At 37.1% G+C, this 21,591-nt stretch overlaps 2 protein-coding genes across 7 annotated transcripts in view; one reads left to right on the forward strand and one right to left on the reverse strand.

The window, feature by feature from the left end:
* The window catches only part of RUNDC3B (RUN domain containing 3B), a 119,244-nt gene that overhangs the window by 45,945 nt on the left and 51,708 nt on the right, over positions 1-21,591 (reverse strand). For all 6 annotated transcript variants that reach the window (XM_020987480.2, XM_020987478.2, XM_020987479.2 and 3 more), the window contains 2 exons: positions 18,036-18,169; positions 11,465-11,550 (listed from right to left, as the gene is read on the reverse strand). In XM_020987480.2, the coding sequence (XP_020843139.1) occupies positions 11,465-11,550; positions 18,036-18,169 (220 nt within the window). The remainder of the gene's footprint in view (positions 1-11,464; positions 11,551-18,035; positions 18,170-21,591) is intronic.
* The window catches only part of ABCB1 (ATP binding cassette subfamily B member 1), a 200,808-nt gene continuing 188,019 nt past the window's right edge, over positions 8,803-21,591 (forward strand). Inside the window, exon 1 of the mRNA XM_020987474.2 lies at positions 8,803-8,924. The gene's annotated coding sequence lies outside the window, so the exon portion shown is untranslated. The remainder of the gene's footprint in view (positions 8,925-21,591) is intronic.

Genomic DNA, 21,591 nt, shown 5'->3' on the forward strand with positions numbered 1-21,591 from the left:
CAGATACACAGGAAAATGTTTAAAAGAAGCAATTAAAAGCATTTTATGCTTGGAGTCTGACTTTTCTTAGGTCTCAGAATACACATAGATCAATGCTTATGTTTTCTGTCGACTTTTTTTTAGCTACTAAAAAAAACAAAATAAAACTCTAGAAAGTCTAACTTTTGCAAAATATTCTAACTTTCAATACTGCAGGGATAATAGGATAGATAAGATGCCAGAATAATGAATGATACATGAAAAAAAGTTTATTGGTCAATGTCACTGCCAAATCTGAATAAGGAAGCCATTTTGGTCTAAGTTCAGTCAAGGCTCCATTTTTTTCATTAATGTTAAGAAGAATATTTATGAAAAGCTGAGATGTGCATCCTAAAGCACTTCCTAAAATAGGAGACTTCAGGGAATTTTAACCTGTTATGTTAATGCATCCAAAATCTATTGTTTTATCCATGTTTGGATAAAGCATGTACTCCCTCTAACAATCATGATGACAACACCTCCCATGCTTCAGTTGGTTGTGTTCTATGAAATTAAGCTGTGTCCCAAGAAATTAACCTTAACCTAGGGGCCAATCTTCTAGTAAAGAGCTCCTCTGTATTTAATTAGGCTGGTCCTCTGATGACAGATGCACAGTCTTATCATAAGAAGCTGACCAGCAGCCTTTCCAGCTTGGTAGCACATGTCAGAATCTATGCTTGGCTAGCATCACCTTCAAGTCACGATGAGGAAGCTGACTTGGACTTTAGTAAAGATTTAGTAGTGAGATAATAATAAATGGAAACCTTGCAATAAAATAATACTAATGAACCAAGATATAACTAATTTGATCTAATGAGCTATCATCGGAAGTCTTTAAATTAATATTTACATTAACATAGCCAATGAAGAATGCAATTTGTTTTCATAAGAAGATTTTACTAAATCTATTTAGGAGTAGCATCTTCCTTGCTTACTTTTTCACATACATAGAATTGATTTTAAATCCAAGAAGGAAAATAGAAAAGAATGATTTGTTAATATTGTAATACTTAATATAGATTTTTAAATAAACAAAAGACAGAAAAAAAAAGACAGCTACTTACTCTCTGTCTATAAGGCAGGCAACACATTTTCAGGAAGGAGACCCTTACTAGCTGTGTGATCCTGACCAAGTCCCTTAACCTCTCTCAGCCTCAGTTTCTTCATCTGTTAAAGGGGGTAATAATAGCACCAATCTCACAAGGTTGTTGTGAAGATCAAATGAGATAACATATAAAGCACTTTGCAAACCTTAAAGGGCTCTATAAATGCTATCTGTTACTAAAGCACTAAGGTATATTACTAATTCCAAGGGAAAAGGTGTCAATGTCATCCTCTGCAGAGGTCTGTGAACTATTATCAATATCATCATCATCATTGTTGTTGTTGTTATTATTATAATTTTGATAGCTGTGTTTCAATATAGGTGGTTTCCTTTGTAAGGGTATGTATTTTATTTTTTGCACCAAAAGCCATTATTCTGAGAAAGGGTCCATAGGCTTCCCTAGACACTGCCAATGGCATCCATCATACACAAAAGATCTTCACCGAAATGCATTGCGACTCCCTGCCTGACCATCTCAGAATCCCTGGTTTCCTTCAAGGCTCAGCTCATGTGCCACGTAATGCTTTTCCCAATCTCATTAGGCACCAGCACTCTCCGTCCAAAATGACGTGATTATACACACACACACACACCCATGTGTGCATCTCCCCCAACTACACTATAAAGTCTTAGAGGCCATGGACTATCTCGCTTTTTTCTTGGCATACTCAGTGCCTAACATAGCACACCATTTAGAGTAGGCTTTTAGTAAGGACTTGTTGACTGATTCCACAAGGTCCTCTAGGTAGTCACTGAGAGAGCTGCCTTTTGCTACCAAATCCTCTGTGTTTTGAATCTTCTTTGGAAGTCTTTGAATGTGCTTTAACCTTTGATGCTTTAATTATACCTGAGGTGTCAATTTTTTTTACTAGAAATTGGATTTCTAATACTAACAATTTCAAAGGATTTCACATGATTACAAACAAATATTACCTTTCCCATTTTTTGTCATGGAAAAATTGAGGCACAAATGAGATTTGGCCATATCAACAAGAATATACAACAAATGAGAGAAAATAAGAATCCAGGGTGACTAATTCAAGTAATATTCAAATAGTTACTCCAAGACCTTCCCTTTCTTTCTTGGAAAATATTTCTTTGTCCTAAAGAAAATATTTCTATAACAAAAACCTAACCAAAATAACATAGTGAACTTCAAAAACATATTCCGAAGGAACTGTTCTCAAGCTTAAGAAAACTAAAAAGCAAATTAGTTCCAATGGTAAATTAACCCTTTTCTTTAAAAATATTTTTTTGTAAAAAGCGAATACATGCAAAGCTCCTTACTCTGAACAGGAAGATGCTTGTTCATTTTTTTGGAGGTACACTCATTTTTTTTTTTTACTATTAAGACATTTAAGGTACCAGAAAAGAATCTAAGAAGTAACTGTAGTTCCAAATGTACTTGGCTCATTGGTAATGTATATCTATAATGGAGGCATATGGAGGAAGTATGGCATAATCAATAGAGTGCTGAACTTGGAGTTAGAAAGACCCAGGTTCAAATTCTATTTTCAACATAGGATGTAGGACCCCAACTGCTTAGTGCCCCAGGAAACTCTGACTATTAGGTAAAGAGCAATTGCGGTTTTGTACTCCTATGGAGAGTTTCCTTACCAGGAATTCCCATCACCAAAGAAATCACTGATGGTGACTAGGCTGCGCTACAACTGAAAAATACTGGAATTTCATGATGCTCTCCATGATGACACTTTCCTATGGATTCCATTCTCTACAACTTCCTTTTGGTCACTAAAGGGCTAAAGTCCTTTGGGTTTATGCATCCTAGATCTAGCCTTGCTTTCAATGCCAAACTCTCACAAAGCTGTCTACACTCATTGCCTGTCCTTTCTCTTTACCTACTCATTTTTCAGCTTCTTATAGCCTACACTCCAACCCTGCCACTCAACTGAACCTTTTCTCTCCATGGTTGTCAACAATCTCCTAACTGCTCAATCCTTTGGCCTTTTCTTAGTCCTCACATTCCTCATCAAAAGCTACTGAGGGGCTCACTTGCTCCTCCAGAGCACTCTCCTTTGGCTTCTGTGCCCTAGTTCTAGCCTGCTTTTTCTCCTACCAGTCCAAGAACTCCTCCCAACTCATTGCTGATATCATTCTCTGCCATGCCCTAAGTGTGGATGTCCCTGAATGTTCTTTCCTAAGCCTGCTTCTCATCTATTCATGTTCTTTCCTGATCATCTTATTAACTCCTGGGGGCTCAATGATCACCTTGATATACACAATTAATCCTCAAATTTATATATCCAGGCTGAGCTTCTCCTTTTCCTTGAACTTCAGTTCTGTATTACCAATTGCCTGGACATCTCCACCTATACCTCACATTGGCAGCTCAAACTCAACACGGCCAAATGAGACATGATCACCTTCACAAAATCCACCCCTCTTCCATACTCCCCTATTTCCACTGAGAGCACTACCATCTTCCCAATCACCCAGGTTCATAACCTAGGAATCATCATTGACTCTTCCTTCTCCCTCAACCTGAAATCCAAACAGTTGGTTAAGTTGTGTTGATTCTGTCTTCAAAAAAGGCTTGAATCCAGCTCCCTCTCTCTACTCATGCAGCCATCCTAGCTCAAGCCATTATTACCTCTCATTTGGATTCATGTAGTAGCCTCTTAACTGGTATCCCTGACTCCAAAATCTCTCCAACTGATCCTGTCATTTTAGCAGCCTAGCTACTAAAATAATCTTCCTGAGGTACAGGTCTGGCCACGTCACTATTCTGATCAAAATCCTATAGTGTTTCCCTATTGCTCTAGAATAGAATACAAACTTGTCAATCTGACATTGAAGGTGCTCAGTCAGTGACCCAAGCTTAACACTCCAACCTTATGTATTCTCTTAGCTGAGGGATTAATCTCTAGTAAGCCTTCCCTGATCATCCTGCCCCTTCTCCAGTGGTTAGTGCTTCATCTCTTATCAGATTACACTTACTGGCTTCTCTGGATACATGGTGTGCTATGCTCAAGAGAATATAAGCTCCCAGGACAGAGGGATTTTCTTGTTGGTTTCTCATCCCCAGCCACTAGCACCCCACCTTATGCAGAGCTCTGTAGAAGCTTTGAGTTAAATTAAGTGGTTCCAGACAAAAGGCTATTCTAGGGGGATGTCTTAAAGCTCTAGGGAGATTCTAATGTCTTCTAACTTCTAATAATCAGTTATTATTCTCTGTGCTGCAGTACTGAGTATGAAAAAGCAGATCCTAAAAGACATTAACACTTTATTCAAACATTCCTATCCCCACAGCGGCTCAGCCTCTTTCTAGTTCAATGTTCCTGTAGCAACTACATTCAAACAACTTTATGATTGTGAAAGGCAAATGAGGCACTTGCAAATTTTTCTTGGACCAAACAGATATTAGAGCAGTAGAATAAAGAAATCTCATAGAATATACACCATGTAGCAACAACAAAATAAGGCAACCTCAACAGTGGACATCTCACAAAGGTTTCATGAATACTGTTCATATTTTAGGAATTTCATCTAACCTAAAAACATGAAATTTTTAGAAAATAATTTTCTCTACTCTTAATTCTCTGACTCTATTTTCTATAGACATTTCCTTCTTACACCATTACCAGTAATAATAACTGACCTGTATATAGCACCTGGCAGACATTTGTAGGGCACTTGACAGACATTATTTCATTTGAGCTTCATAACCGAAATGAAATAACATCTGTCATGTCAGTCTCGTGAGGACCACAGGTATCATCATCTCCATTTTACAGATGAGAAGAATGAGGTGCAGAGAGATTAACTGTCTTGTAATGGTCACCCAGCTAAAGATATCTCAGGTGAGACTTAAACCCAGATATTTTCAAATTCCAAATTCTAGCACTTTATAGTATGCAACAGTATGAATAAAGCATCTAAATGAAACTCGAACCAAATTAAATGAGCAGAATTAAGAACAAGATTTGAAGATCATCTTCAAACATAAGCTCATACTGATTAGCCCCATTTCTGGAGTGATACAACCTCAGGAGAGGACAGAGCACTAGACTTGGACTCAGAAAGACCCAAATTCAAATCCCATCTCTTACCAGCTGTATCACAGTAGCTCACTGGGTGACTGGGGAAAGTCACAACCTCTCTGAGCCTTTGGTAGCCAAGATTATACATGGAGAGGCTTCCTGCGATGCCGAAATCATAAGTCTTTGAGATAACTGACACAATTACCTTACTATAACTTCAGGGCTTATAGTCAAACTTATGATGATACATTATTCGTGAAATCACTAGTTAGCTCTCTTTTTTTTTTTTGGAAGTACACAAGCAAGAATTACATAAGATGAGAGGTCATGCATACCCATGCAGCTGAGATCACATATCCAGTAAGTGTACTAAGGCATAGTTATGGTAATAGTTTCCCAAATGAATTTGTTCAATAATCATGGCTAGATAAAGGCTATAATTATATATTCCTATTACACAGGCAGCCTTCCCTTTTTCTATTTTTAGCACCAGAGCTTCACACAGAATAGGAATAATGACTGACCCTGTGATTTCACTGTTATAGGGGATTCCCAAGTGTGAAAACTCCCTTTGCCAATGAAGGCCTCCATATTCTCTGAAACTTTTGGTCTTAGAGAGTTGTCTAGAGCACTGAGACACTAGGTAACTTGCTCAGCATCATGAGGCATATAGTGTGTGTGTGTGTGTGTGTACAGTTACATATATATATGTGGATTTCATCCCACACCTTTCTTTTCTCAAGACTAGCTCTCTATTTACTACATCACACTGCCACTCATGATAAACAACAAACCCTTTAAAAAATCACCTATGAAATGTAGTTGGTCTGTGGAATTTAGTCATCTATCCAAAGGATTTTTGACAGAAAAAAGGCAGAGTTTCCATTAAATTAATGGTAGCTTCTAATTCTCCCTAAGTGACAGAGGAAGAAGACAAACTATGGACCATTTGCTCCTTGTAGGTGACCTCTCTGCCCGGATAGCCAAGCTGATTTATCTCCAACTTTGACTAAAAGAGTAATGCACACAGTTGAGTGCTCATCTCTGATGTCTCCAAATCCAACAAGCATTTATGGAGCTATTGTGGTTGATGAGGCCCCTAGGCACGGCGCTTCACTGACTATTTATTATTATTTCTAACCTATAAGCTGACGACAAAACTATTAAAATACGAGTCACAGAAAGCTGCTTAGTTCTGGGTCATCACATAATTTTTTTTTCCCTATTAAGAATCATTTCCCACCCCCAATATTAGAATTTATCAGAATATTAGGAGTTTTAAACTCAGAAGCACTTGGGCTTCATCTTTAGATTTGAAACACATGCTGACTCAAAGAACATAAATATCCTTTCATGACTCAGATGGGTTCTGACTTTCATATTCCACCCACAATATCTTTTCTTCAGTTATAAAATTATTTATAATTTATCTCCTTTATTCCATGAAGAGAAGTCAAGTGTGATAAATAGAGTAGAGAGCTGGCCTCAAAATCAGGAAGGCCTGCATTCAAGGCCTGCCTCATAGACACAAATTGTATGACTGTGGGTAAGTCACTTACATTCTCAGTGGCCCCAGATAACTCTCTAAGATTATAATTTGTAAAATAATTTCCAGTCTACATTGGTAGAAGGAGTTTCTTCAATAGGCATTCCTTATACCAAAAAACAAAACAAAACAAAACAAACCCAAACCCAAAAATCACACGTGCAAAACAAATCAAAAAAATTATTCCATGACTAACTTTTATAAACCTACACAGATTCCTTTTTAATGTCTTGTCTCAAACATAAGAACTCTTTTATGCAACTACAGACCACAAGAGTTCTTCTAGTTAGTGAAACATTTTGGTGATTTGTTTCTATTAAATTTTACCATAACTATAAATGGCATGAATGAACTAATTTTTTTTCCATAACAACTCAACAAATTCTGGCATTACAGTTAAATTCTCCTCCCTTTGTCCCTAATATAAGTACCTGGAAAAAGTCATACACTACTTGAAAATAAACACTTACTCACTTTTAGACAGGATGTACTTGCCATGATTAACAAACTAAATTAGAAGGATGGATGGCCATAAGCCTACAAAATAACCAAATGTCATTACCTTATAGCCATAATATATATCTCTCTCATGCTTATTCATCTAATTTTTATGGAAAACTTCTCCAATCTATTTTTAAAATTTCCAATCTTTTGGATTCTCCTCCAGCTTTAATCTCTAACTAATTTGTGAGTCAGTGAGGGGTGGGGGAAGGAGGAATGAGTTATGATGTACTTGGGGGAGTGGGTGGAGAGGGAAAGAGTTCAACCTCTCATTTATTTCCACAGTTTGACTCCTTAGAATATAATCAGTCAACAAGCAGGTATCAAGCACTTATGTGCCACACACTGCCCTAAGGGCTACAGACACAAAAACGAAAGGAAACAGGACCTACCCCCAAAGACCTTATTTTTAATGTAACTTTTATTTTACTTTTCCCCCCTAATTAACAAGTATTTCTTAAATCTTCTCACTTCTCCTCTCATTGGAAAATAAAAACAAAATTCTTGTAACAAACATGGACAGTCTCAGCAAAACAAATTCTTACACAGACCATGCTGAAAGAATGTATGGCTCATTCTGTATCCACTGAGTGCCTCATCTTTTTCTCCAGAGATAGGCAGCCTGCTTCATCATCAGTACTTTGGAAATGTGGTTGGGCAATGTGCTGATCAGAGTGTTTAAATCTTTCAAAGTTGTTTGCCTTTACAATGTTGCTGTTATTGTATGAATTGTTCTTCTGGTCGGACCCTACATTCTAACAAGTGAGACAATATGTACATACTTAAAAGTATACAAAATAGATATAACTTAACCTTACTAGGAGACCTAGAGGGACTTAGAAAGTTTCATAGAGGAGGCAGCTGATCTAAGCTAAAATATAAGATCCCTAAGTGCAAGAACTGTTTTGCTTTCATCTGTGTCCCCTGTCAAGTAGTAGAACACCTGGGACATAGTGGTGTTTAATAAATTCTTGTTGACTGACTGGGTGCCATGTTTAAGGAACAGCCAGAAGACCCTTGTGGCTGGACTGTAGAGTATGGGAAGGGAAATAGTGTTGACGAAGGCTGAAAAGATAGGAGGAGACCAGGTTGTTCCAGGGATTTGAATGCCAAATGGTGGAATTTACACATGTTCATAGAGACAGGAAGGAGCTGCTGGAGTTTGCTGAGTAAGGGGGAGACCTAGATAAACCTTTGCTTTCTGAAAACTGGTCCCTTGAAGGCCCACTGTTCTTTCCTGATACCTACCAATATATAGTTCCCCATTTTTTCAGCTTCACGTTCTAACTCTCCTTGTCAACTGCCAGCTGTGGCCATTTTCCTGTGGCAGCCCAAGCCAAGCAAGCCCCATCCTCCCCAAATGAAACTCCTTGAGATTTTATTACATTTCCTCACCATGATCGGCTCCATCCTAGCAAAGAGGTCCACTGAACTTCTCTGCTGCTCTGCAGCAACAGGCATGTATGGGGCCTTCCAAGAAGGAGCCTTACTTTATCCCCTCCCTTCCTAGCCCATCCTAGGATTCTCACTGGTCAGTACTTTCCAGCTTGCCCACCTTGGCTCATGAAGCTCCTTCTCCTGCACTGGGGTGAACTCCTGGATCACCACTTTTTAGGATTTCATTACTCTTTATCTGTGAAGGGCAGAACAAGAAGAAATCCACTTGATTTAGGTGCTCCCAGGCTAGAAGACCAGTGCGTTTGTCACCTCTGTCTGCACAGCTTTTATTGGTTGGGCTACAGCCAAGGCAAAGGTAAGGATTACAACTATTTCCAGTATTCTGTTTTATGTTCTGCATGTATCAAAGTCATTCTTCTAAGTGTTTTCTTTTTGGTAGTTTTTTTTTTCAGTCAAAACAATTTATAATCAAGGCATTATTTAGTTTGGCTTCTGGAGGAATGCTTCAGTTTGAAACAAAAGCCATAATGAGCCTCTTGGCTTTTATTTTGTTTTCAATCGTACAGCTCAGGGGAGTGGGGGGCTGATATAACTTCATCTACTCATCTCTCCTCTACTTCAATGAGCCATTTCTGCAGGAAAACAATCTCCCCTTGAAAGACAACACTTGGCTCAGTAAAACTAAAATTCCAGACTACCTTCCAGAAATAAAATTCTGGTTAATATAGATGCAAAAAAGCCCAGAAAGTTTTCTTTAAACAGTGTATAAGAAAGCACTTTCATTCTGTGGGATTTATCACAGCTGAATCATTTCCTTTACAACAAAAAGAAAAGCTCACACCTCAGAGCAGGGCAACAAGCATTTCCCTGTAAATATTTAAAAGAATGGTTCCAAAATAATCCCATTTGAACAATATTTTCACTCAGCCTAACCTCTTAAACCAAGGTAGAGGTTATGAATATCTACTTATACCCAATACATTACTGGATACTTTATGGTAAAAAATTATGCCCTTAAAATTCGTGTGACAGAATTAATAAGTATCTATGTGTATATATTTATATATGTATATAAAATTTAATTTTGTTTTCATTATGGTAAAATCCTTGGTTTGGCATTTTCCAAATCTAGAGTCTAAAAAAGGACTACTTAACTTTATGTTGTGGCCCTCTTTGGCAGTCTGGTGAAGCCACAGGACCCTTTCTCAGAATCATGTTTTAAAATAATTGAAAGAAATTCTGACTTTCAGGTAGAGGTCAGTGGAAAAAAAGATGTAATTGTTTTTCCCATCCAAGTTCACAGACCCCATGAAATGTGTCCATGGAACCCAAGGGTTAAGGATTTCTGGCGTAAAAGCTCAAACCTATTAATTTTGATATTTAAATTTACTAATTCAACTTAATTGTTAGTAATGATTAATAAAATAATCTTTAAATCCAAATATTTTATATGAGAGAAAAATATAAATAAATCTCCAAGGCCATTTTCTGTAAAGATATCATTTTCTCTACAACCTATCCTTGGAAATATCCTAGGTTAAAAACACTGGTTTTAATGACTTTAGTAAAAACAAATTCATAATTATTTCTCACACATAGCTTTCTTGAGGTCTCAACTCTCCTTTTCTTAATTGAAAAAATATAAGATATATTAAAGAATTTCTTCCTAGCTTTACAGCAAATCAAGAGTCTCACAATCATATTACCTCAAATATGTGCCCCCAAAGGAAAAGAAACCAAATCTGGGATGACCTAAAGAATAACCCTTCCTAGCATCTAGAAGCTGCTTCTCCCAAGCTGTTCTAGAATGTCAAACATGGCAGCCTCCTCCAAAAAGGGTCTTGCAAAGACTGAGAGCCAACTCACTGGAGTTCAGTATCCAGTTTCTGCTTTAAGGCAATGGGAAAGTTTCCATTTCTTCGTGCTGTCATTTCTTTATTAAAACCAAGGACATTGATAATAAATACCATCATCAGTGCAATAACTTATATGAAGGGTACTCCACTTAAGGTAGCAATAGGGTTTTACATTCTTTTACAACTCTTATTTTGTATTCTTGATTTTTGTGGTTTTTTTGTATTTAGTGTATGTATTGCAGATTTTTGTGGATTTTCTATTTTGTGCATTTTTGTGTTGTCTTCTCCAATAATATGGGAGGAAAATCAAAATTCCACAGTATTTAACACAGAGTCCAGTGAATTAGTGCTTAAAAAGAATAGCTGGTGCCCAAAAGACCAACCACATAAGTGCCATCCTAATACATACATACATACATACATACATACATACATATATATATATACATACATATAATATATATATACGTATGTATTCCATGTATATAAAGCACCTGTCTTTACCTTGCGCACAGAATGAACCTTTGTACTATGTTAATTAAACAAAGTCCCTGACCTCTGCAAGTTTAGAAGAGACAACACTGATGCAGACTTTTTTATAATTTTTCAAAATGATGCATTAACATTGTGTAGAAGCAGAAAGGTGAGCGCGTACTGTGAGATGTGGTGTAAAAGAAAAGGTGGGAATTGTACACACAGAGGGAATTTACTATGCCTCTCTGGAAACTGATCAGGGAAAGCTTCATGAATAACAGTTTGAACAAAGAGAATGATTTTGGTGAACCTAGAGGGAGAGCATTCCAAGCACAAGGTACAGCCTGAGAAAATATTCAGAGACAGAAATGTATCTCCAAAGTGGATCACATTTTTCTGAGAGCAGAGGAAGGAATCTATTGGGGAAGTATGAAAACAGTGAGAATAAAGCAGTCTGGGATCACAGAAACCAAATAAAACTCTTAAATCCATTCCTAAAGCTAAGTCTTTATGTCATACCTACAAAAAATTGCCAAAATGATAAAAAAGGGGTGCTTTTATAAACCTGGTTGTTTTGAAGTCTCTCAGAGCTGTGGAGATATATTCGGATAAATGTTTTTCCATGAGTGCTACTCTGATCCAGGCTCTTCCCTGAAAGGAGGAAGAAACAAAATCAATACTTAATAATAATAGCAACAAGAAGTATAAAAAAAAGTCATCTGTGTACCATGCCTTCAAAAAGCAAATAAAATGATATACAAGCTGTACCAAAAGTCTTAGTGCAGTTGAAAACTTTTAAAGTACAAAACTGCAATAAATCTTTAGGGACAGGAGATATGTCTAGGCAATCTGCTGTTTACAATGTATTTGGATGTGGATTTTAAACTTATATATTTTTAACCAGATGCTTTAATACTTTGGTACTAAATCAGAGAAAATATTTAAATATGTAGGAGTTATTTACCTGCATCCTGTTTTCAATGAAAGCATATTCTCCATAGCATACCAACAGAATCATTATTTTCTCTCTGAGGATCAGGGTGATATAATGGAAAGGTATTTCTGATTTAGAGCCCAAAGACCTTAATTTAAACAGTCAAAGTCTGCTGTAACTTGGGCAATCCTTGGGTGTTTTTTTGTTTTGTTTTTAATGCATAAGATGAGAAAGATGAATCAGATAGCCTCTATGGTGCCTCAAAGCAGTGTTATGATTGAAATCCCCATTTTCCCAGAGGTATCCCAAGGAACACAAGAGGGAAATTCCAAACTAGATCCCCAACAAAAAGCCACCACATTGCCCTAATGGTGGGAAACAAAGAATTTGTTTGTGTATTTGAACCAAGAGAAAAGCTATGAAATAAACAGGTAATAGTATTACCTAGAATCAAAGTCTACTTTTGTCTTCTCTCTTTTTCTTTCCTTACTCTGTGTGTGTGTGTGTGTGTGTGTGTGTGTGTGTGTGTGTGTAGGGAGAGGTTAAGGGTCTAGGGAGGGCAGGATATAAGGAAGCTATTGATGAGCTTAGTATTTATTTCTATTACCATAAAGATCTAACACCTTTTATTAGAAAGAGGTCCAAAGGGGTGAAAATCATTTGGAGCACAGTAAAGGACTCTGTAACTTAATTAGGCTGACAAGAGGCAACATAATGTCTTGAAAGCGCATGTGACTGGGATTTGGAAAACCTGGGTTTAAATCCAAGTCACAAATAACAAATCCAAAATGACATTTTCTATGTGACCGTGGACAAGATACTTTACCTAACTAGACCTTATCATTTGCAAAATTAAGAAGTCATATGATTATAGGGTCATAGATCCCCTCCCTCATTTGACAGATGAGGGAACTAAGGATATACTAGCTAACCTCTGGCTTTGACATGCTATGATTCTATAACTTTGAAACCAAACTAGCAAAGTAACTAGTACTCAGTTTGCTCAAATATTTCCAGGTCCTAAACTTCTAAATATCCATATCACAGCAGCATCATCTTCCTTATGACTTACCCACATTTTCTCTTCCATACCCAGGTCTGAAACTAATTCAATAGAATTCAAAAGTTTATTAAGCTTCCACTATATCCAGACCATGTTGCTATCACTACAAAGGCTTTCTTATTCTTTTTTTGAAGGTCTTAATCCCTAAACTTAAAAGGAGACAATCCAGCAGGAGAATGAGCATTTATTCAAATATTTAAAAAAAATTAGAATAAGATTCATCCATAGGAGAGGTAAAACTAAGAGGAATTAAATATTCAGAGAAGGAATGATTATTTATAGCAGCTGATCTGGGCCTTGGAGAAGAATTTCAAGAGGTAGAGATGGAGACTAAGTCCATTCTGAGCAAGAGGGACATAGAGGGAAGAGAAGAAATGATGAAGTCAGGGTTTGTCTGATACAGTCTGTCAAGGAGAAGAGAGTTAAATAATGCTGAAAAAGGTAGGGTGGAGATGGACTAAAGGGGGGCTTTGGCTGCCAATAAAAGAGTTTGTATTTTATTCAGCAGGCAATAAGGAGTTGCTCAGTTTTTTTTTGTGGGGGAGTAGTGGGAGGGAGCAGAACAGTAATTCAGCCAGCCCTGTGAATGTGCAAGATTATTTTGACAGTTAAGGGAAACCCAAGAGGTATGAAGTCTAGGAGGCTATTCCAGTAGTTAGAGGGATCAAAGTACAGTCTCAGACTGAAAAGCATCAATGGGCTATGTGCCCAGAACTCTTCTCCATAACTTTTTCTGCTATTTATCCTCAGGCAAGGAGATCAGAGAATTTGACTAGGACAGACATAACAAGAGATGGGTTTTCTTAGTGAAGACCAAGGCACCACTGTTTAAGAGAGGGTTCCATCATACCTTTAGATAAATGAAGGGATTGAACTAGATAATCTCTAATGTTCAGGAGTAAATCTGTGGCCCTGCGCTGGCACCATGCCACCAGTAATGGACCAGACTCATTTGTTATAGCTCTATCTCATGGATCCCCAGAAACTTTTATACAACCACTACATGGGTACCTAAACTGAGGGTGTATCTTGCTGGTGCAAAGTCACAGAAACAGACCATTTAATCTGAATGTTAGTAACTGATACTCAAATACTCAAATGAATCCAGAGTATCATCAATTTGGATGTTCCCTCCATTCATATAGATTCCAACCCATTCAACCCTACCCATCCCATGTGACTCTTGCCCATGCCCTCCAACCAGCCAAGCTCATCCATAGACATGGACTTAATAGTCCAGAGGCCCTCCTCATTTTCTCTTGACATTTCGAGGATAACAGTGGAATAGCTTCTTTTTCACTCAGACATCTTTTCATCTAGAGTTCCTTAAAGTTTCTTGTTGGTTATATATGGCTGGCTGCTCACCCCAATTGCCTCTCCATTGCCTTCTCTGTGCTACTTATTTTTAGTTAGGGTTTTTTTCCTCTCAAAGACTTGCAGCCACAGCACAGGAACAGAATATTGGTATTAAAAAGTTGGGCCCTTAATTCTTGGGGAGGATGTGAAATCGGAAGACCTTTGCAACTTCCCCATTCTTCTTCTCCTGTTCAATTTCTGAACCTAATTTGCTATGAGCAACAATCTATAAAAAAGCTAGAAACTTTCCCACAATGAGACTTCCTAATAATGTTTCAACCAGACTTTCTTGGCTGTAGCTACTTTGACAATCCCTAACTATGAAGAACACGCTTCTCCTCCAACCCCCACCAACGCATACACCCACCTCCTAAAGTTATAATCTCCTCACTGTTGCCAAGTGCTACTGGAGAAAATTGCAAAGCTATGATGAGCTGGTGTGCAATACGATTTCATGCCCTATGCCAAGTGGGCAGCATGGTGTGGTGGACAGTGATGGGCCTCAATGCCATATAGACAAGTTCAAGTGCCGCCTCCCATACACACCAATTGTGCAACCCTAGACCTCTCAGTGGTCTAAGATGCTCTTTAAAAATATAGAGAATTGCTGACCTGGATTAGTAGAAGTAGTTTCCTCATTGGGGAGTTCCCTATGTCAATAGAATCATAGATCCTTCCTCTATAACTGAGTTGAGTTCCCACTGCTGCTCACTGGACCTGTTTTATCTTCTCTTGATTTCCTATCAAATCGACAGCAGGGGATTAAAGAGCCTTCTTTCAGCCTACCATCCCTTTGAAGTATCATATAATTTCTTGCCTTATCATTACCAAATTGAATGAAAGAGGAATTTACACTCACTGCCACCACTTCCTCATTACCCACTCTTTCTTCAGCCATTTGCAGTCTGGCTTCCTGTCCCACCATTCCACTGAAACTGTTCCCTTTAACAGCAGCAATGACTTCCTAAATATCAAAGACAATGCCTTTCTTCTCCTCAGTCCTCTCCTTCTTGATCTCCTATTCTACTGGAGATGTGTAAGTGCTTAAGAGATGTATAAAAGATATATAAAGGAATCAACATCATCCCATGTGACACTCCATCTCCAGTCTCTGTGTTTTTGTATTAGCTATCCTCCATGCCTTATTACCGCTGCCTCATAGAGTCTCTTTCTTCCTTAAAGACACAGCTCTCAACTGCTAGTGTCCTCCCTCCCGAACTACCATGTATTTAACCCATATATGCTTGTGTTTAATAACTTGATATTTATGTTGTGTGTATTTTTATATGTTCTTGTCTCCTCCATTAGAATGTAAGCTGCTTGTAAGTAGGGATTGCTTCATTATTTGTGCTTCTATGCCCAGCACTTGGCACAGTACTTGGCATGTAGTAGGAACTTAACAAACACTTGATAACTGCTTGATCAGACTACTATCTATAATTAGAGGCTTCTTTATATTGGATGTGCTGAAAGTACTGGGTGAGTGGAGAAAGACTGGAGAAGAGAGGACTTGGGAAGACCATTGGCAAGTATTTGAAGGGTTGTCTTGTGGAAGAAGGAATAGAGTTTTTCCTACTTGGTCCCAGAGGACAGAATTAGGAACAACGGGTGGAAATTTCAGAGAAGCAGATTTGGGCTTGATATAAGAAGACTTCCTAATAATTAGAGCTATCCAAAAGTGGGATGGGTGATTCAGAAGGTGGCAGGTTTTCCTTCATTGAAGCTCTTTGAGCAAGAGCTAGATAATCACTTGTCAGGTATGTCGTAGAAGGAAATATTGTTCAGGTGTTAGTTGAACAAGTTCGTTTTGGGGGTCTCTTCCAACTCTGAGATTGGGTGATATGGGTTTGCTCATTATTTGGATGCACACTCCAGACATCTGATGCTTCTGCCCTGGTGGTGGGTAAATGGACTAAGTGCTGAGCTATCCTTAGCTAACATGCTATAGTAAATCAAATAGGTTTTTTGTTTGTTTGATTAATAGTCAACAGACAATAAATAAAAAGCACAATGGGACTTTATATTCTGTATACATTTCAGTCAACTATATGATAGTAAAGATGTAGTCTATTTTGGAATATTGCTTATAAGGGTCTAGCTATCCCTTTCTTATGCCCACATTGAGAATGATCTTTGTATGTGGATGTAGATTATTTTGATTAAAATTTTATGTAGTTAAGAAAGTAAGCATATAGATCAGTTGTCATTGATGTTCTCTTGCCTATATTTTTGGGGTAAGAAGTTCCAAGAATTTTTTCCCATGCCTTTGGCATCTTGTTCTCCTTTACATACTTAAAGAATTGTTTTACTTTCAGCATGGGCCTCCTCTGCGCCCCCTTTGCTGTTTTTCACACATGACATTTTTATCTTCTGTCTCTAGGGTTTTGCTCAGATTTTTGCCAATACCTAGAATGTACTCTTATCACTTCTACCCTTTAGAATATCTAATGTCCTTCAACGCTCAGTTCAAATGTCCTCTCCTAAATGAGCCTTTTCCTGATTCCTCAGATCATAGTTTCTACCTCCATTAATGCCATGTATGTATTTTGAACATACTTATTTATGCACTATCATACATAAATGTCTCTCCTGCTATGCTGTAATCTCCTTGAGGGTAACAAATCAGCAAACATCTATTAAACACTTATTATGTGCCAGGTGCTGTGTTAAGTGCTAGGGATACAAGGGCAGAGCCATTTCATTTGTATCTTTGAATCTTAGCCCAACGCCTAATAGTTGTAAATGCTTAATAAGTATTTATTGATTGACTAAGGAAATCTGATGTCATACACATTACTAAGAATAGTGAAGGTCTTCCGAATGGGCCAGTTTAAATATGACTCCTAGCAATTCAATTTAGTAAACACTCCTTAAGCACCTACCATTTGCAAAATATTGCCCTAGATGGTAAGGATGCAAAGAGAATCTGGGCCCTTCAGGACCCTACGTGTTACTGGGCCTGATGGTTGAAAGGTAATGAAGTAAGAATATTTAATTGTTCAGATAACCACTGTGAGGTTGAAACAGTCTCTAACAGGATATTAAAGTCATCTAAGCTTTATTTATAACTCCAGTCTGCAAAAGGAGATTGAAAACATAAATATCAACTTCATAGAAAAGCAGATTTCACATAATCAATTTTAATGAACAAATTAAAAATAAAAAATTGTATCTTTAATTAAATCCTACAGCTACATTTAAGTATTAAATGATGTGACAGCTTTAAATTGGGACACAGCTTATTTTTTTACCAAATATACCAAATATACAACATTTTTACTTATTGGTGTTATTATATGTTACTAATACATGGTTTAATCAGAGTAATATGATGAGAATAAGCTCCCATAAAGCAAAGAATGAATTTAAAAGTTTTGCTTTAATGTTAATTTAATTGAATTCTACCAAGACAACAGAGTTTCTGTGGAACGGTGAATAGATTTAGCTTCTTTCTTTCCTCATTGTGGCAGTCTTCACACCTTTCTTCTATTTATAAAGCAATTCTGTTAAGCAAAGCATTGTGGCAGTCCAGAGAGGGAAATATCATTAAGCAACAACAACAAAAATCAAAACTTGGAAAAAAAATGTCAGCAGAAACCCATTGTGTATTGTGCTAATTGCCTTCAATTAGTGCAACTCTAAAACCAAAACAAATTACGATCTGGACAAATGTTTCTTCCCTAGAAGCAGAACTGGGCTCAGGTTATATATGCACCATATTACTGTAGCTTACATACTGTATGCACATACATATATTTATGCTTGGACTCATTTCTTCCTTACCTTGGCTCTTGAAGAGCTGACATTTTCCATATTCTCAATGCTGCAGATACAGTTCTGTGAAACCTTTCGGCAGGCCACTCTGATATAGTCCCAGAAGCTACGAGGGCTTTCATAACCAAACCAGGTTACTTGACCTTCAGGAGACAAATTACAATATGGAGGAGGGGAGGAAAGGCAAAATAAAAACTAGATAGGAAAGTTCAGAATGCCATAATTCCTAAATTCCATAAGCTGAAGAGAAATGAGCTGGAAGAGCAGTTGGACTGAGAATCAGGAGACCTGGTTTTACCAATGACCTTCAGGCGTGTCATTTAACTTTCCTGTGCCTCAGTTTCTTCATTTCAAATGAGGAATTGGATTAGATTATTTTCAATATCTACTTGAGCTCTAAAATTCTGATTCTAAATAGACTATTTAATTGATTATTTGCTGATACAGAGACATGGTATCACTATGGCTCTAGATATGCTCTAAACAGGCAAAACTTCTCAGCTTTAGTTTATCCAGATGTAAAATGAAGATTAAAAACCAGCCACCTTCCTGCTATAAATAATTCAGAACTAAAGTATTTTGTATACTGTTTTGAAATAAGGATCCTCTCGTTCCTTTACTTTCTTCTAATTAAGTACCTTTCCTACTCAGTTCTCTCAATCACCCTCTATCTATACTTTTCTCTCCTACCCAGAAACCTATGAATGTTCTCAACTACCTAAAAATTTTGGGATGCAATGGAAGGTTTTGAGAGGCCTATCTTAATTACAATAACCACTCATGTGTCTGTACTGGTTTAAGATCTATGAAGTGTTGTCTTCTCAATAATTCTATTAGGTGGGTAGAACAAAGATTAATCCCTTCAGATAAGATATCTGAGGCTCGAGGAAGCCCATGTTAACTTGGCAAATGTCACATAGCCAACAAGCATATGATCCAAGTCTACATGCCCATCACATTCATTTGTATGTAGTTCTTTGTGAATTGATTGATTACTCATCTGCTTCTATGGATGAGATGGGGCAAGGTGATGTGGAAACTACCACTGTTAGTATGAATATGTATTGTTATTTGTTATTTGTTTCAAATTGTGGTGTTACAGCCACCTGAGTCCCTGCTCCTTTCATTTCTATGGTTCTATGTGGGGCAGTTAGAAGTCCTGGGATGGGAAGCATACCGTTTGCTTTCATTTTTACAAGTTTTAGACTTCTTCAGCTTATATTTTTAGTTTTTCCTCTCAGCCTTTACCTTACTCCCCCCAAATGCAGACTGCTGTCCAGGAGCCTCCAAGCATTAACTGTCAGCAATCAATGATTTGGAAACCATCTTAGCAATAGCAACAGGCCAATTTAGTTACTGTTCATGGACAAATAAAAAATTCTTATGCTGCAGATGGGGAAATCTGCATAAACTGTATAGGGTCAACTTAAATTCTGAAGAAAGATAAAAAACAAAGGTTTTCATATATATGGAAACTAGAACCTTTATCAAAGTACTTGATTCTATAGTAATTGGTATTAAGATGTTTTAATTAACCAATATACTTTGTTTTTGCAGCAGCCAAAAGAAATTTAAAAAAACATGCAAGTATCTACAAATATCTTGTTTGACTTTATGTTTCAGTCCCTACAAGTCAATTATATTTTTCTCTTCCTCTGAGAGAAAAAAGTTACTGTTATAGAATTACTTCAGAAGGCTTTGTCCATTAAGCTATTTTCTGTATTAATTTGTTGTAGTCATATAGAAATTATAGTTTAATCACTCATATTATTTGGTATTAATTTATAAATATAGATTTTTCATTTTTTATATAGGCACATAAACAAGACATACACTTTCTGTTTCTAATAGATGGAGGGAGATATGGAACAAGTTTTGTCCCATTATTACTGTGGAAGTACAGGAAAATTTTCAGAAATACTATTTAAGCCTTTCCTCCTACACACTGACCAGTCAATCATATCTGATCTCAGTTCCAGCTATTTTTCCTGGTCTCATCCTGTCCTATCACCCCTTATAACTTCCTAGCTTCTTATGCAAAGCATAGCTATTAAAAACAATTCCTTCCTTCAAGAGGCAGCACCTTTGGGCTGGGGGAAGAATTCTGAGGAAGGACCATGCAGAGCATTCCTCAACCCCCAAGAAGAAACCAACTGAAGAGAGGGGAAGATATGGCCGGGGAAGCAGGACCAAGTGGACAAAGAAAAAGGAAACCATAGGGAGTACAGACATACGAGGCCCATATCTATGATACAGATCAATGTCCTGGAAGGCTTGAGACATGGTCAGGGAGAAATCAGAGGACTAGTTCTGCTATATACCAAATGAACAAACAATTCATTTGTAACAGACCACAGAAACCCAATAGAAGCTATAAGGGAATATCTGACTTCTTACAAGCTGTTTAATGATTATTTTATAAGGCATTTCTTGCAGCCATTCTGTAAACTATCATTTCCAATCTAGGGAATGAAACAACAGTGAGACTAAAATGACCAGATCTATCTGAGTCAAAGAGTAAACCCATAAGAGAGCCAAGAATGGAGCCTGAGCTGCTCCCCTATCTCAACAGCTTTATACACTTTGATCCTAAAAATGGCGTATATTCCTTCCAAATAATGAACTGGAAAATCAGACACACTAATGGTTTGAGAGGACAACAGCAATACAGCTTCTAAGGTCCTGGAATAAAACAAAGTACCTTTAAAATATTATCATCCACTTATCAAACTGTATCTAAATCTTAGAATTATAGCTAAAAATAATATCCTTTCAACATCTAATACAAGAGCTATATTTTAGAAAAAAATTAAAACTATTAAATAAGAGTTTGTATTTGATTACTTAGAACATTAATAATTCAGACACCTCTTTTGTGTATAATATATTGACTATCAAACAAAAAACATGTTTGGCTTTTAATTTATAATCTTCACTAAGCAGGAAGGTTAAATGTAAAGTCAGAGAAATGAATGTCTAATCCTCCCTTCAAAAACATTTATTAACTAATCAATCAACCCATTAATTAGAGAAAGATAATTGCTAAAATATTGTTTTTCCATGGGAAAAAGAATCCATCAAAATAAAATCAATGTGTCATAGAACTACAACTTCCAAGTCTGGAGAAATTCTAATTACCTCTGACGGGAGATGTTGCTGAAACGTTTTAGATATTGTCAACAACAGGCTTCAAGGATCTTTCTTCCAAGGAGCTTCCCTTTGATAAGCAATGACTAGGCAGATAGAGGGTCTACTTTTTCAACTCATGCACTCTCTTCAGCTTTTGTGTTTCATTTTGTTTTAGGAAAAAAGATAGTGTCCCAAACCTTTATGAGGAAGTAAAAATGATTGGCTTTTTTTTTCTACCACCCCAACTCTAGGCCACTTTAGAGAATAAATTCACTGAACATGTAAATTTCCATAATTCCTGTCAATCATGCAGTACTAAATGTCTTTGAATATCTTTGATCACTATGTCTGGCCAGGCCAATGCTGTTTTAGTACAATGATTTCGAAAGTATAGGGAAAAGTCTTCTGATGTGGCTCCATACCTCCAAGGAACTAC

This window comes from Phascolarctos cinereus, unplaced genomic scaffold (genome assembly GCF_003287225.1).
Source record: "Phascolarctos cinereus isolate Bilbo 61053 unplaced genomic scaffold, phaCin_HiC Scaffold_1;HRSCAF=81, whole genome shotgun sequence".
NCBI lineage: Eukaryota > Metazoa > Chordata > Mammalia > Diprotodontia > Phascolarctidae > Phascolarctos > Phascolarctos cinereus.